This window comes from Chelon labrosus (assembly GCF_963514085.1).
Source record: "Chelon labrosus genome assembly, chromosome: 12".
Taxonomy (NCBI): domain Eukaryota; kingdom Metazoa; phylum Chordata; class Actinopteri; order Mugiliformes; family Mugilidae; genus Chelon; species Chelon labrosus.
Genome location: NC_140345.1, coordinates 10,911,477 through 10,928,737, shown reverse-complemented (window position 1 = coordinate 10,928,737; position 17,261 = coordinate 10,911,477). Strand labels below are relative to the sequence as shown.

General features: G+C 41.1%; 1 protein-coding gene across 1 annotated transcript; it reads left to right on the top strand.

Moving 5' to 3' along the window:
* Positions 1–4,448: 4,448 nt before the first annotated feature.
* On the top strand, positions 4,449–17,135 carry rundc3b (RUN domain containing 3b). Its single transcript, XM_084556761.1, is given in 12 exon segments — positions 4,449–4,948; positions 4,950–5,077; positions 9,729–9,844; positions 10,007–10,140; positions 11,045–11,130; positions 11,393–11,482; positions 12,192–12,272; positions 13,094–13,268; positions 13,535–13,692; positions 14,942–15,088; positions 15,840–15,961; positions 16,033–17,135. Coding segments are annotated over 12 exon segments (1,521 nt in total). The 5' UTR covers positions 4,449–4,810; the 3' UTR covers positions 16,179–17,135.
* The last annotated feature ends 126 nt before the right edge of the window (positions 17,136–17,261 follow it).

Genomic DNA, 17,261 nt, shown 5'->3' with positions numbered 1-17,261 from the left:
GAATGCCACTTTTACTTGGGATGTTTAACATTCATTTTGCTGATAATAGTTTCACAAGTAGGGTGGCACAGCGGTCTGGTTTTTAGCACCCCTTCACATGAAACTCATGAAATGAGTATGAAACTCATGAAATGAGTCATATCTGATTTTATCTGATTTTATCTGATTTTATCTGATTTTATCTGATGAGAACACCTTCCACCAAAACCACCATCAAAATGGCAGAAAAGTCAGTTTGTCAGATGTTTGTGTGTTTTCTTATGTTTATTGTAGAAAATGAATGAATGAATGGGAGACTGGCATATTGTCACATTTGCCTAAATAAGCAGGTTCTCTGTCAGCCAGCTGCAAAACATATTACAGCAATAAACATTTTTTATTGGTAATGAGACTCACACTTGGTAGTGTGAATAAAGGTGAACAACATGAGGAAGTGTCTCCTCCAGTACATCAAGAGCAGTGTCATGGATTAGCGTGAGCTCCTGAGGTTTAATTAATGTGTAAAGCAGAGCTTATCAGTTGCCCTTTAGTTTGCTTTGGCAAATACATCAGGTCATAATTTTTCTGCAGTGAGGGCCAAAGGTTCATTACTCAACTACAACTATAACTGACATTACTTAGCTTCACCTTAAGTGGAGATGCAGATGTGGGTGAATGATTCATTAAACCAAACCACCAACCAATCGAATTGATTTAGTTCTTTATACCTAAATAAAGAAGTTGTCTATAATAACTCCTGTTAACCTCTGACATAGTGTTACTCACTTATAATTAACCATAAAGATTTCATACTATGTCATTGTAAGTACAAATAAGAAGTACAAAATAATTAGTAGAATATATTGTGGATGAAGAGCTCATGTGATGCTTCTGTTTAGCTGAATCATGTTAAACGTTTCTCACAATAGAAGAGAATCAGTTTCTTAACTCCAGTAATGTCAGTGATCATCATATTTCCAGCAGTGTAACACTTATTTCCTTATAAGAGTGTGTTCCTGTCACATGTCCCTCCAGTGGTTTGTCGGTGGGTGTGATTTGCGTCACATCATTGAAAACTGCACGTCCTTTCTGCACAGAGGTTTAAAGGGTCTGAAAGTAAAGCCACAATGCATTATTGGAACTCATGAATGCAAGGTGATGCTGCTGTGGTTTTGTTTCCGCATTTTCGACACGTAACAGACATTCGTCACAAATAATAACCTTGAAATAGAAGACATGACAGAAATGAACATCCACGCCTCACATGTTCATTTAACATTTATTTAATTTACATTTCGAGTTGTTGTAGTTGTTTGCTTTGGTCGATTACTACCTGTACTGAAAATGGGACTGACAGCCCACTCATTTTTCTAACTACATTATAAGTGGCATTTTGTCTAACAAAAAAAAAAGCCAATAAAGAGCTGTATAGATGGTGAAATGTTCTGACACATACACTATTCACAAAGAATTTGAGATATTAAGACTTTTGGGTGAAAATTCAGAATGCACCTCAAATGCACTATAACCTTTACAAGTGAACTTAATTTGACCTTGTCTAAACTGTTGAATGTCCAACTGTTCAATGTTTCAGTACTTATTGCATGACATGCTGTTCTCTAACAAGGTGATTAATGGCAAAAATCACAACAAGTGTGTGATCCATGAACTGACCACTAAATGTTCTGGCCCAATGACAATTTGTATTTAAACAGTCCTCTTCATAGTGCTGTTCGCATTTTGACATTATGAGACCAAGACCACACCTAACAACTGATCAAAGTGCGCCTGGCCATTGCGAGGCTTCAAACGGGATGTTCTCAGAGAGCTTAGAGTGTCACAGAGTGTCATCAGCAGGCTGCAACAGAGAGACTGGAAGAGTCACAGAAAGGGACAGAAGTGGACGACCTTTGGCCACATGCCATGCCGATGACTGCTTCATTGTGAACAGTGGCATCTGGAACCAAATGATGAATGCCACTCAACTCCAGGCACATTTAAGGGAGGTGAGAGGCACCTGAGTGTCACATCAGACCATCTGAACCCGCTTAGATCAGCGTGGTCTGCGTGCTAGACGGGCTAGGCTATATTACAGAAACACTTTAGTTTTTCATTCAACCCAGTTTAACAGCATCGCAAACTACATCCTCCAACAGGATCATACAGTTACCTTATTTCTTACACTGTTTCACCATCACTAGTGTACCATAGTGTGCACATAACTGTCTCACATGACTTACTTACACGTAGTTTATTATATTTCAGATTATTGTATTATTATTTCAGCTGCATCAGTGTGTATTGTATGTCAGATACTAATGTACATACTTACATTAAAGCAGTTTCAACCAGTTGTTTAAGGTTCAAATATAATAAAAAAAATCTGAAATACACAAACGCTATTAAACAGTTCATCTCCTCAACTCCTCTCCATGGTGATAAGGAGTGAGGAGGAGATGCAACCGAAGAAAGCAATGTCACTCGCACTTAAAATTAGAGAGAACCATACAGTGATTGGAGAGAATCCATAGTGGCTGCAGTTTTTTATTTGAGGCCAGTAGAGGATGCCCTCCTTCTTTATGATGACTTCAAGTTTTTAATTTATATATGATTGAAAATGTTAAATGTGTAAAAACACTTCAATAACACGCAGAATGCATATATAACTGAAATTCATTGGATTATGGAAAATGGCCTGCTGTTTATTGGGTCTTTGACTCATTCTTGAAATTCAAATAGACCATCTTTTCATTCATTTTGTCGGATGAGTCAGCTCCCCAAGGCCTGAGGAATGTCTCTCATTCACACATAGTCTCAGTGAGGGTGCACTAGGGGGCAGTGTCCCCCACTTCATTCCCTTCATGAAGTATGACATTGCTTCCTCTGCCATTATTCTCATCCTCATCCTCATCATCATCAGCAGCAGCAGCATCGAAGTATGACTGAGGTGTCTGTAAATTCAGCACCTCAGGCAGAATTGGATCCACCACTATCACTTGCCCGTTTACCATCAACACTGTGATTGTGTTCATGCAAGTATCCTTGTGAATCTTATTTAAATGCACGTAATCCTTGCACACAGCTGTTTACCAAAGAAACACAATAATATCTTGTTGTTGGTAATTTTGCCTTTCACTTCTATAACAACACTGTTCTCAGGTGTTCTTTTATATTTGAAGAAATGAAAAAAAGAACTGAGCCCCCAGTTTGATTAGATCCAGTAAAATGAAGGATTAAGTTTGTGTCAACAGCTCTGGCTAATAAACTCATAGCGCCACCATCTGGCCTATGGTGTAATTTAATTTGCTCCAACTACCAGTTATTTTTGTAATTGCAACATGGAGTCATCTGGCAGCATTTGGTTATGGAGACCAACTTTGATAACGTATATCTGCTTTTGTTCCATGGAATATTTTTGTGTTTTGATTGGTTTGGATCATTTCTTCATGTGCACTTTCTGTTGTCTTGTGTTAATCAGAAAAAGGCAGATCAGGACAACAGAACTCCATGAGAGTTATTTAAAAATTGAACCAATTCAGTTGAACTAAACAGTTCCATCTCTTTCCAAAAATGTTCCAGATGTGAAGGGACGTCTTGCAGCCAATTACCAGAAGACAAATATGAAATTTACAACACTTCTCTGGCTTTGGTTTTTGTGCAGAGTCACAAGTCCAGAATGTTTCAACATCTGTCCTAAAAAACAGCTGTCAGCACAGAAAACGAGGTGTAAACTAACTGTAAATGAAAATATGAAAATGAAATGTTATAACTTGTGTTTAGTCAGGCAAATGAGCCAGTATTACATATCTGTGAGGAGTAAATGTAAGTACACCTCAGACAGATTATGAACAATGGATTGGAATGGATTTCAGACAACCGTTACTGGATCACCAACAAAATCCCTCCAGAAGCAAGACATGCAATAGTCTGAGAGGTCTCAAGGGAACCCAGGGTAATTTTTAAGGAGCTAAAGGCCTCTCTTACTTTATCTAATGTTCATGTTCATGAATCCACCATCAGGAGAACACTGGCGTGCGTGGCAGAGTGGCAAGGACAAACCCGCTGCTCTCCAAAGGGAACATTTCTGCCCACCTGCAGTTTGTAAAAACATCATGTGGTCGAGCCAGAAGACAGTTGGGAAAATGTTTTATGGATGGAAGAGACAGAAGTAGAATTGTTGAGTTTAAATGAGAGGCGTCATGTCATCCTGTCTGTGAAACACGGGGGTGCTAATGTCCTTGTTTGGCCCTTCTTTGCTGCATCTGGGCCAGGACAGCTTGTCACCATTGATGGACCAGTACATTCTGAATAATACCAGTGACTTTGCAAAGAAAATGTCAGGACATCTGTCAATGAGCTGACTCTTAAGAGAAACTGGGTCGTGCAGGAAGACAACGAGCACAAGCACACAAGTCGGTCTACAAAGGAATGATTAAAGAAGAACAAAATTAATGTTTTAGAACGGCTAAAATCCCTCCAAGCCGCTATAGGCAAGGGATCAGAAGTTACCATACCAGAGATGTTTAACTGCTGTTAGTGCTGCAGAAGGGGGTCACACCAGACACTGAAGACAAGGTTCACGTTTACTTTTCTTGAATAAGTACATTCACAAGTATAATATTTCCCTTTTTTTTATTTGACTGGGTTCCATTTGTCTATTTTCAGGACAGAGGTTTTGAATCAGTTTTATGCATAAATATAGACAATTCTTATGGGTGCAAACGTTTTTAAGCGGCACTGTATATAAAACTATATATATTACACTAATATGTCATCATCAGATGCTGTTGTTCGGTTATGCGAGCTTTTATTTTGAAAGTTCCAACAGGAAATGCTCACGGCGTCTGACTTGTCACGGGTCTGGGTTCAACCCCTGCTTCAGCATCTCCTCAGAGGTGACGGATACAGCTGGTTCATCCCGGGTGCAGCACAGGGAGCCGAGAAGATCCAGGTACAGCGCACACATCACGGCCACCGGACCCATCCACACACACGAGCCGGGGATGGCGTCGCTCGGCGTGGGGCTGCATCTCATCCGCAAGCGTGGAGCAGGCAGGAGCGCCGCGGTGGAGAGGAGGAACCTGCTCACGGTGTGCAGGTGGGAATTCCTCATGCTGATGTGTGTTTTCACGACAAAGGGGATAAAAACAGCATCTTCAGCTGAGTGTGTGACGGCAGATTAGTTAATTCATGAAGCGTTTAGTGGAACTCCATTTTTATTCAAATGTGACTATGTCTACAGCCTGCATGTCTGTGGGATGGCTTACAATAATATATATATATATATATATTTTAACTAGCTGGTTTATCTCAAATATCAAATGTCTTAACATAGTTTGCACAGTGTATTCAACAAATCTCACTGTCTTACAAACAAGCCTCCATTAAACATTTTTAAAGTGTCTGTTTCCATTAAAACCCATTTCAGTCTACCAGATATACAATTTAAATACAGAAATATCCAATGTCCTTTTATGAATTTAGAAAGCACTGCATACGTGTTTTGTTGAGTATAACACTGAGGTTAGGACTTCACCTCAGTCCTCCCTGCTGTTATAAATGATAAGCTGTTTAACATGGTGAGCATCTGTCTTTTTACATACTGTAGACAGATGCTGAGGTGTGCATACACATGTCACAAGTCTGTTTCTCTTTCTGTCTCTGTCAGCTGGAGTGAAAGCACTCTGCTCTGGGTATTGATTTGTGGTTGTTTCAGTGGAGCTGGCAGATGTCAGTCACTGACTGACAGTCCCTGTGGTGCGTTTGATATGAAAGAGTAGAAAAAGGGAAGAATATAGAGTAGTGTTTCTACTTTGGTGCCTATTCAGAAAACAATCTGTTATTTCGCCACTTGCTCCGGCTGCTGCCTGCTTAGGTTTTTTTTCCGATCAAAAGAGCAGGTTAAAAACAACAACAACAACTACAATTTCAAGCCTTAATTTTCAGGCTCGATGACAGTCAGATTAAAGTGTGCCCCCTTCCTCCTTAAAATCTGAAACAGATGACAAAGGAAGGCCATTAGTTAGGCACAGGTGCTACATGCTGACCATGCTGGTCCCCTCCCAGCTCCTCCTGCCTCCACACCAGCCACCAGTGCCCTGATTGGCACAACTGGAGGAGGAAAAAGAGAAGAGAGAGTACTGCAGTGAGAATGAGGAGTAAGAGGAATACCGGAGAAAGCCAGAATAACCTTATTCCACCGGTAAAGCTGACAATCGATTTACAGATAATTAACCGAGGACTATGTAAATGGAACACTGATGCTCTTCTCTGGAGTATTTTATTAAACCTAAATTAACATGTTTGAACTTCAGGACTGCTGGTTGGATGAAACAGCCAATTTCAATATCACTTTGGAGTCTGGGATTTTTATTTTATTGTTTTCTATTTTCATATTTTATAGACAAAACAACTGACCAGTGAAGAAATCCTCAGACTCCTGGATAGTTTGTGACCCAGTAACTTATATTTTCTGCAATGGCTCATTCCAGCTCTTTATTTAAACTATATACGTATCTGTAAGATGTGTAACAGGCCGTTTAGATGTCTGCGTTAAGTTGACGCAGAGGCTACGGCAATAAAGCCTGGATTATGCTTCGGCGTAGTGATCACGCAATGGTCACGCAATGGCCACGCAGTTGCTTGGACGCAGTCGTGAGACCGTGATGGTTCTGCGTGGGGTTTACGTGTCGAAATGCAATTCAATGCCACACCGGTAGAGGTGCGCTATGATTTTTTGTGACCGACCGACCGAGACTCTTGTGACGTATCTCGCCTCGTATAGTTATTTACCTTCCGGCTTTTGTCGTAGTCACAGTGAACGATGGACACCGAGACAGAGAGACTGGCGTTAGAACTCCAAATTATTCAAGCAGAGGAAGAAATACTTCTATTGCAAATTAGGGCACGATGGAAACGATGAGTGGAAACCGGAAAAGCGGTCTCCAGCGGATGTAGTTAGCGGACCAATCACAGCCAATGCCGCTGCGTTGCTGCTGCGTTGCTGCTGCGTTGCTGCTGCGTTGCTGTTGCGTCGCCTCGACGCGCGTCGAGGATTTTTGGGAGGTGCACGTCTGGCCCTTGCGTAGGACGTACGGGGGTCCGCAAGGACGTAATAGGTCCGTACGCCCCCTCGCGCTGTGTCAACGCGGAAGCATAACTTGGGCTTAACGCGGCCACCTACGCAGACCATACGCTGAGCCTAGCGCTGTAGCTGATGTGACGTGAAGGAAGTGGAAAGTGAAGCAGGAAGTAGAAACAAAAATGAACCCGGCTGGCAAAAAAGACACAGTTCCGACTAGCGTTTGGGTGGCGTTGTTACAGAGCGAGACAGACTGACTAGTGTGTAGGTCCTTGCATTTAGGTCCCACACTAGCATATAAGTGCCTTAACTCAGTATAAAATTTTAAGTCTTTTTATATCTATACTAAGACGTGACTACTAGATCACTAGGTGTGAGTGTGAAAGAGAAGCCACTACTATTATTATTACTGCTAATTCAGTAACTTTGTCCTGCCTGTGCTGTCTGTGGTAATATCATACTGTTCTGTAAATAGTTATTAAGTTGCTTAGGATATTTTGTCTGTTATATTTTGTGTGCAGTAGACGAGATACCGTGAAGACAGTCGTCCTGTCATATTCGTTCTAACAATGCCGTCTTTTTGTACAGAAGTTTAATTTAATTGGACACATTAAATGAAAGACAGTTAGTTATTATTGTAACAGCCTCCACGAAGCCTGAACGATTTGCAGTTGGATTTGATGTGGAAGAAAAGCAAATCACTCGCCTTTAATAACACAAGTTTCTGTTCACTGTAGCATAAATACACCTGTATAGTAAGTGGAGGGTCAAACTAATAGTAAGGGGTTGAAGATTACATGTGATGGATTTGTCATTGGAAGTACTTTAATCAGAGGTGGAGTGAAGGGCAAAATGTATGACTTTGGAAATGCTTTACATTTAAAAGTGTCGGTCCACAATTCCTGTTTTTCCTGCAGCAGTCTAAGTCCCATGTCTTAGGCCAAAGAAGCATCTTAACTACTGTTTACACTTTTTAACGACAGCTCTCATTTAGACCTGCTTTTATGCAATTTAATGCGCCTTGCCAACTGAGTTTGTTGATGTACTGTGAGAAGGCCAGAACAATTTCTGCAAGTGTTATTTGATTTTTTGAGATTATTAGTGGTTATGTAAGACCCACTGCTGAAAGATACTTCAGAATTTGTTGCATTTCGCAGGTGTTTTCACTTATTCATGCTCTTCTCAAGTTGACATTAGGTAAAGCTATACGGGCTATTTGCTGAGGTTGCCACATACAGTGTGCTGATGGAGGCTAGGGGGTGTATATGTGATGCACACAAATGTTACAGCAATAATTCTCCATGATTCTTCATGAGTAGCAGACAGGCAAGTCATGCCCAGTCAAGCATTATGGCTTTAATTTCATTTACACCTGAGCCCAAGTCTTAGATCTTTTCAGAATGTCCCTTGTGTTTGTGGGGAATAACTCTTAGTTGTGGTTTCTAGATCGAGTAGTAGAGCTAATATTTCATGAATCGTAAAGTCACGAGTCCGTCAAACTTAGAAACCATTCTCATTCATAAAGAAAGCGCGAAGTGCAAAAAACAAATCATTCACTATTTGAAGAGGGAACAAGCTGACGTCGATTATTGCTGTCGGTTGCCTAGCAACAGGGTTTTCACAACTTCGACCACTTTAAAAACACCAGTATTGTTCATATGACTTCAAACATATCAAGAGTTACACTTTAACACAGTGCGAGAAGAAGAAGTGATGTCATATGAAGAGTGTATGGGTTTCAGGCACTGACTGAAGTCCGTGTGAACTGGTCTTTACTGTGCGAATGTTGAAAGAGTTCATAACTGATAATAAGTTAACGGATAAGTGCAGTATGCGGTGTACAAAGAGAAAATGTTATCTGGGTTGTTTCAAAGTTAATATGTATACATACATATATATACGTTTGATCAAAGTCTTTTCTCATAGCAATAAGCTATCAGTTTTTTCCTTCTTTCACAGGAAGCTTACAGGCCATAGTCACCCTGCTGCTAAGCAACGAGGGGGAGCGAGAAAAGCAGAGAGAGATGTGAAGTCAGATTATTGAGTTGATGTTAAGGGCTACACACAATTTGCCACAAGTCGTAGACACATTGCAGCCTTATCCATTAACTTTCCTTCCTGTGTAATTAGTCAAAATCAGATTAGGCAGGGTCGGTCGCATGCCACACATTACTGTGACAGTGGCCTGCACATTAAGGCTCGATTCATTGCGAGAGATTAATCGAAGCCTCATTACAAACACAGGGGCCATGTGTTTATTTTCTGTGCCTTCCAATTGATTAAAAAATGCTTGTTAATTAAGTCTATTCTTCTATTTGTTGGTTTGATTTTATCGGCTTTTGGTGACACGTATATTAACAGTCAAAAAATAATTGATTTGATAGGCACCTTCTGACTGTGGTTGGAGTGTGTGTTAGTCTTTTACATAAAGGCAAGAGACAGATATCCTGATTTTAAGTAGCTTTTAGCACCAACACAACACATTCCCCTGGTAAAAGTCAAATTCTTTCAAATGCACTACACCAGCGGCTCTCAAGATTTTATTGTGAATTCAGTCACAAAGCCAAAGCAGAGAAAACCCTAATATCATTATCTTTGCAGTAAAGTTGCCTTTTAAGGTAAAGCTCCTATAATCAGTCATAATACATGTGTGTTCTTTCATGTCCAGGTTTTCAGTGAAGACGCTGCTGGACCGCTCCTGTTTTGAGACAATAGATGATTCATCTCCAGAGTTCATCAACTTTGTTTCCATCCTGGAACACATCCTCAGTCATCGACTCAAAGGTAGGCACCCTACGCCAGTCCTAATAATCAATAAAAGGCATTATGTACTTTAACGTCGTCTCTGTATTGTTTCTGGGTGACAGAGGTTTCTTTGTGCATCTTTAAAATACAGAGCATAGTGGACACTTGTACAAATTCCCTCTCTGTGTCTTTGTCTCTCAGGTCAGACAACATGGTTTGGCTACGAGAGTCCACGAAGTTTCTGGGACTACATAAAAGCTGCCTGCAGTAAAGTACCTCATAATTGCATTCGAAGCATAGAGAGCATGGAAAATGTGCGATCGTCGAGAGCGAAGGTGAGGCTGAAAGCTTCTTTGGATCAGATTTAATTTCATGATACAGCGGGGAAGAAAATAACTTGGATCTTAAATAAGTCAAATGCACAAACAGTATTTGGTTGAAATAATACTTAATTTAATTTTGCCTAAAATTATACGTCCCATCATTGAGTCTAAAAATATTTGGACCTCCAGTACAACACACTTAGGGTGCAGAATCAGGCTTCCGTGCTTCTGGCTTACTTTGCAATATCCTCTTAGGAAAAGAACAAAGGAAACACAGCCAGAAAAATGTTAAGAAAGCACGAGCAAAAAGCATGACTCAGTCATCGTACCTCCTGTGTAAGACAGCAAACAAGCGGAGCTAACAATCTTTGCTCTGCAAACAGACTGCAGGTCCAGACTCCCTCGCGCACTCAGCTCATGAACCCAGTTTTACAGGAAGCTATTTAAGCATTTATATCAGAAAGGCAGCTTTGAAATTATGCTGATGTCTTTATTTTCAGGTGTGAGACCTGCTGAGCTAGGGCTTTCGGGGCTTTTAATTCAGCTGAAGTGTCGTTAGGAAATGTTTCTCATAGTTTCTAGATGCTGAGACATCAACAGCCATTTAATCAAGGCATTCATGTCCTTTGAGGTGTCGTATAAATTATGCGTCTGTGGTACTTCCGCGTGGCTGCCACTGTGGTTTTCTTTATCAGTAGTGGAAACAGACCATCATATCTTAGATTGGTGGATTATTATGATATTGTCCAGAGACATGTATGGTTCACTGGGGATGAAGCTTCTTAGCATCATTATCCCAGCTGTGCTTTGTGTTTTGTGCCAAGTAGTGTGTGTGCACTAACTATGCTGTGACCGTAAACTCTCTGTCTGTGGTTATTTATTTAGAGCTGAGTGCTGCTTGTGCCTCTGTCTGCAGGGCAGGGCATGGATCAGAGTCGTCCTGATGGAGAAGAGACTGTCAGAGTACATCACACTTGCACTGAGGGACTTCAAAACCACCAGGTCTCAGTTCGGTACTCATACCTACAGTATATAAATATACACTTTGACCTCTTTATCCCAGTTATAGAACTGTTTTATCAGAGCAAGTACACATACAAAGGGTCTCTGTCCAGCGTCTGTGCCGTGTGCCGCAAGTTGATTTAAGACCTGTCTACAGGTGTCCCACTAACACATGCCATCAAGCAGCCAGCTATCATACATCCTGCACCTGCACCTGCCTGCTGTGAGATGAATGAATGCTAATCCTGTGTGGTGATTGTAGGAGGTTTTATGAGGACGGTGCAATCATACTGGGAGAGGAGGCCGGGCTGTTGGCGGACACGCTCATCGGACTCAACACCATCGACTTCAGGTACGGACCGTGATCTGCTATGTTCCCCGCTGTCAGTCACGCTTTTTCTCCCTGTTTTTCTGGAATATGGTCATTGGAGCAGAAGAAATCCTTTTCTTGATTTTTTTTTTTCGTTGCTACATGACCTGATTTTGCATCATTTGTGTTTTTTTTTTGTTTTTTTTTGAAGATGGGCAAGGAGGTGCTGGGGTTGCTTCAGCTGCACTTGGTGATGCAGCAAAGGAGGAAGTTTAACACACCTGTAAAAACACTTAATCAAACAAGAGGGACAAGTTCCTCAATGGTAACTGAAAGACAGTTAGTTATTGTTGTGACAGCCTCCACGAAGCCTGAACAATTTGCAGTTGGATTTGGTGTGGAAGAAAAGCAAATCACTCACCTTTAATAGCACAAGTTTCTGTTCACTGTAGCATAAATACACCTGTATAGTATGTGGAGGGTCAAACTAGTAGTAAGGGGTTGATGATATATGAAGACCCTGGCTCTGCAGAAGACTGATTGAAAAGAGCGGCTCAGGTGACAGAAACTAGGGCATAACGTCCCCTGGAGTCCTGATAAGCCAGTGATTAATGTTGTAAACAGAAACTGTTGTCTCTACCTCAGAAATCACATGAACACCATTACGCATCATTTGCTGGATCTTATATAATGATATACTGTAACAGGAGAGACCGTGCTTTGATTTTCAGTTTTTGTCTTCTCTCTTTAGTTTCTGCCTGAAAGGCGAGGGTCTGGATGGCAGCTGCCCTGCTGTGATTGACTACACGCCTTATCTGAAGTTTACTCAGAAGTAAGTGGGGTACATGTAGATGTAAGTGACAGATTTTACACACACAACAGTTACCCACTTCCACCGACTTGCCTGTTAATTAGGTACACCAGTGAAAATTAATGCGTCCAATGTAATAGTCCTGCACTAAACCTTAGCTTCATAAAGGTTATGGTGTTCAGCATTTGAGAGAGCTGTTGATTTAACTGTTTTCATTTACGAGGCAATGGTTTGTAGGACTGTTGAATTGTATTGTGTTGCACCGACACGTTTCTCACTCGAGCGCTAGGCTAAATAATGGAAACACTTTTGTGTTTAAGTCAATCCAGTTTAACAGAACCACAAACTACATTCTCCAGAATGATCATACAGTTGAATTAGCACCTTTCTTACACCGTTTGGACATAAACTGAACATTATCACAGTCCTGCAGCAAGACTTAGTCTGTTATAATAGAATGCATTCATTTTCACTTGTGTACCTCATGTTTCGGAAAGTCATTGTGTGTTGTGGTTGCGTGACTGTTAAATGTGGTCAGGTGCATTTTAATTGACGTATACATCTATTAGACTTGGTTTCAGTTTCTTGTACTGGGCCGTCAGCCTGTGTCGCCTCATGTCGCGTTAGTACTTAATGTTACAAAGTTGTATTTATAGTGAACTACGTTAGGTTTGTATATACAGTGTTATCTACAGCAGACTTTTCAGAAGCCACGCAAAAGTTTTAAATATAAAAGATAAATCTTTAACCTGGGCCAGACGCTCAGGGCCTAACAACAACATACACTTACCACCGCTGCACAAGATTTGTACTAATATGTGGCACGCTGGTTCCCTGTGCAGTGCAGACAGCATCAGCAGTGACGAGGAGGAGATGAGGACTCTGGGGAGCAGTGGCAGCGAGAGCAGCACCCCCGACAAAGCGGCCACTGCCGCCTCCATCTTCACCGAGCAGAGCAACTTGGTCAGCAAGTGCAAGCGCTTTGAGCAGAAGTATCGCATGGCTCTGGAGCAGAAGGTAGCCTATATGAGGGTTATTTTGGGACGAAGGCATAGGATGGCAGTGTGACATTTTGCTTCGCATGATAATTAGGGGCTGGGTTTGCTAAATGTCACAAACATTCAGCTTGATGTAATATGTTGTATCAGAAACCCCTATTCATCTGTTAGTCTGTGTGCTGTCAGTGTAAAAACAAGGATTTCCTAAATCTGTGCCTTCACAGCATTAAACAAACAATGGAAAACCAAAGAGTATGTGCGCCTCTGTGTGTTTGTTTGCCTCAGGGTTACCTGGAAGAGCTGGTTCGTCTACGAGAAGCCCAGCTGTCGGAGGCCGTGTCTCATAACGAAGCTCTTGAGCAGAGCCTAAGAGACACACACATCTCCCACACACTGGAGAAAGAACAGCTTGAGTACATCATACTGGAGCTACAGGACCAACTGTGAGTCCATTCTGCTGTGTGCCTATTTTTGTGTTAGTCACTGAGTGCATGTCAGGTCGCTATGCACAACGTGGAGAGGTTTGCAGCTTTACCTACTGTGAAACTGACATTTAGGACACAGCAAGTAGCCTGGAGGTTGCAGGCGGTTTATTGCTTGTGTGTTCTTGAATCAGTTGCACTCAGGGCTGCTTTTAGCCAAGACAAATTGCTGCGTCAGCGCTGTGTCTTTCCATTAATGTTTTAATCAGTGAGAAAACCCTTTCGCAGGTTGGTCAGTAATTCAATGTAAGCTACAAGAGGATTTGGCAAGAGGATTTGTGCCATGATCTTGAGAGTAGACGCTGCAGTGTGATGACTCAGTGGATGGTTTCATATGCAAATACAGTGGAAAGCTAAGTGACACAGAGAGAGAGAGTGAGAGGCTGTTACAGTGATTGTGGGATGACAGTCAGGGAGCATTCATTGAAAATGTATGCTGTTTGAAAAAGAAAAAAAAAACGTTTCCCATGAAATCACAACATAAGGATTGAGGATTATGATGCCAATACTGAATATGAAAATGACAAAATATGAAAATGATTATTAGTAGTAACAAAAAGAAAAAAAGACGTTTAGTCAGGCTTGAGGCTTTACTCTGTGGATGTCAGTGTTAGTTCATTACAATGTAGTGGATGAGATTAAATGAACTTGTGTAGACATTTATGGTTGACGATAAACCCAACTGACTTGCTGATCTCTGACTCTTTCACCGGGCCGCCGGCAGTTTGAAATTGTTAGCCTTAAGTGAAAAATCAGAGTGACTGTCAGATGAATTACCAAGATTTCTTTTTTTCGTTCATGTCCCCCAGTGCATGATCTTTTAATCTAGTGTTTACCTGTCCAATACTTTAGTTTGTTACTAGTTTCCTTAAAAGCTACTGGCATTCCCCACAACTGCAGCTGAATTATGTTTAGTATTAATTAGCATTTAAATTAATGTGGTGAACGTTACTGCTGCTAAACTTCAGCATGTCATTCTGAGCTGACCAGTAACATTAGCATTTAGCGTGAAGTACAGATGTTTGCAAGTACTGCCTGCAAAACTGCAACTCCTGCAAGCAGACATTACAGTCTGAGTTCCTGTGCGTAAAGTGTTGGAGGTACGGTTGTAAACTGTGTTTCCTTTGAATGGTTAGCTTTTATATACTATACAGTATAGCTATATAGTTTTGGCTTTATCGATATCTTATGTGAGTGTGTGTATTTTCAGGACGGTGCTGAAGAACAATGATTTGCGGTCCAGACAAGAGTTAACAGCCCATCTGACGAATCAGTGGCCGTCACCCGATGTCCTGGACGCCAACGCCGTTGCCTTGGATACGTTGCTGTACAGGAAGAGCACAGGACAGTGGGAGGAGTATGTCGTAACAATCAAACATCAGCACACAGGGATTGCATCTTCATAAAGCATAAAGGAAATAATCTAGGATTCAGAAACATAGAAATTAACATATGTATTAAAGCTATAAATATAAAAAAATAATAAGTAGGGCACTATAATGCATACTACCAATCACATAGGAGGAGCACTTAGATGAGGTGACTTCCTTTAGCTCCTATATTATTGTCATTCACAGGTCTCTTTATATTAGACATGGGATAACGATCTTGCTCTTGTGTCTGTATCAATTTAGGGAGAATGCTCTGCACTGCCTTCACATGATTGGATTCATGATTCGGTACATTTTAGATCTGTGCATTAACTTCTCCCCGAAGGAAAGCGTCACCAACACCCCGGTATTGATTCAAATGGGAGGGTCCCCTAATTGTAATAATTAAATCAATGCCGCAACAAATCAGCAGCGTGGTGTGGGTTGAAGTACTGATTACAAAAGCAAGATCAATCAGTGAAGAGGGGAAGTGGAGAGAGCATATCAGACAGCAAAATCTTTACTTTCATTACTCTTCTATAGATTTCAGCTTCAACGAACCTTAATCTTGACGTACTTTATTTATTTGGTATGAATTAATTGCTAGACTACAAACGGTAACTTCAAAAATGCGTGAGAATACCTGCTACTGATAAGAAAATCTCAAGTACATTTTACATTCTTGTCAGGACTAATTCTGTGTGTCGTCTTTATTAATCCCTTACTTTCCTTTTGCAGGAAGACTTTCCAGAGTCTGGAGCAGCTGTCTGCAGATATGAGCCTCTCCCAGACTTCTCTTGAACCGTCACAAACACAGAGTCTCGATGCCAAGCCGGCCAGCACGCAGTGGCCACACCAAGGTACGCCACCTTTTACAAATAAGATCAACGCTCCTGATGAAGGTATTAACTGTGTGTACCCTGTCAACCAGGTAAAGAGGAAACTCCTTCACTAAGAGGTCTGTGTGGCTCCCTCACCTCAGTAGCCAGCTACAAGTCTCTGGCCAGCCTGAAGTCAAGCGAGTGTTTGGCCAGTCCTGCAACGGAAATCAGCAGCCCCGGCATCACTCCTTCATAGGCGGTGAAGAGCTAAAAAAGTCTCACTAGCAGGGCCAGGCCATCCAGGAACTTTCTCATCGTAGGTGATACTGATTTTTCTGTTTGTAGAGGTTTATGTTCTGTATGTTGAGCTGTAAGAGACTGAGGGAAGCTGAGCAATCTGGTGTAGCACATTCTTTGACTGGCTCCATCAGACTGAATATTAATGTAATCAAAGTGTGTTTGAATGCTTTTGTTGGTGTTTTTATCTGTGGAGCATCGCCTTTCCTTTACTGGACATAAATTTTAAGATAATAGATGACGAATGAATCATGTCACTTCACAGTATTCAGAAGACAGTGTTGAGTTTCTGTCTTTCAGAAGGTTTTACAGGAGATTGTATCGTGCACTGACTGTAGATCAGATCAGACGTCTGAGAAAACACAAACAACACAGCAAGGCTGAGTGTCACTATGAACTGTTCTCTGCAGTTAAAAAGATCTGTTTCATGTTACAATTGTTTTTTTTTTAATCCTTGATTTACGGTGGTTAATTATCTGTCAGAATGTTATCATCACCTTTTTGGACAATGCAGTCTTTTGTTTTAAGGTGTAAATGTTTTTCCTTCCTCCCTTTTTCACCAGCGTTATTTTGTCAGTTTTGCGTATCATTCAGTGTCACATGGTTTTGTTCTCAGGTAAGATCACTATGATTGATATTCACCTTTCACTTCTGGGTTTACTTCAAACTTGAGCTTTATTACAGGATTCCCTTTAATTATTAAAATACATCATTTCACTGTAATGGGTCACTCCTGATCCCGTATCTGCAGAGCCATGTGTGTCAGTGATCAGTAATAAAATGCAGCAGATATTCTGAGTGTATTAGAGCAGAATATTTTTTATTGTTGGTGACTAGCCGTGTACCTCAACACTGAACTCATAACTTTACTATTTGCCTTCAGCTTGTTCCAGCAGTCATTTGCACAGACGTACAGCAGATGTTTTATTGGATTTATTTGCCTTTTTATCGTTCATTTTGAATAAACTCTACTTGCTAAAACACTGAGAATTGGAATAGTGACATTTGAGCTTCTTGCCAACGACAGGTGAACATTTGGGAT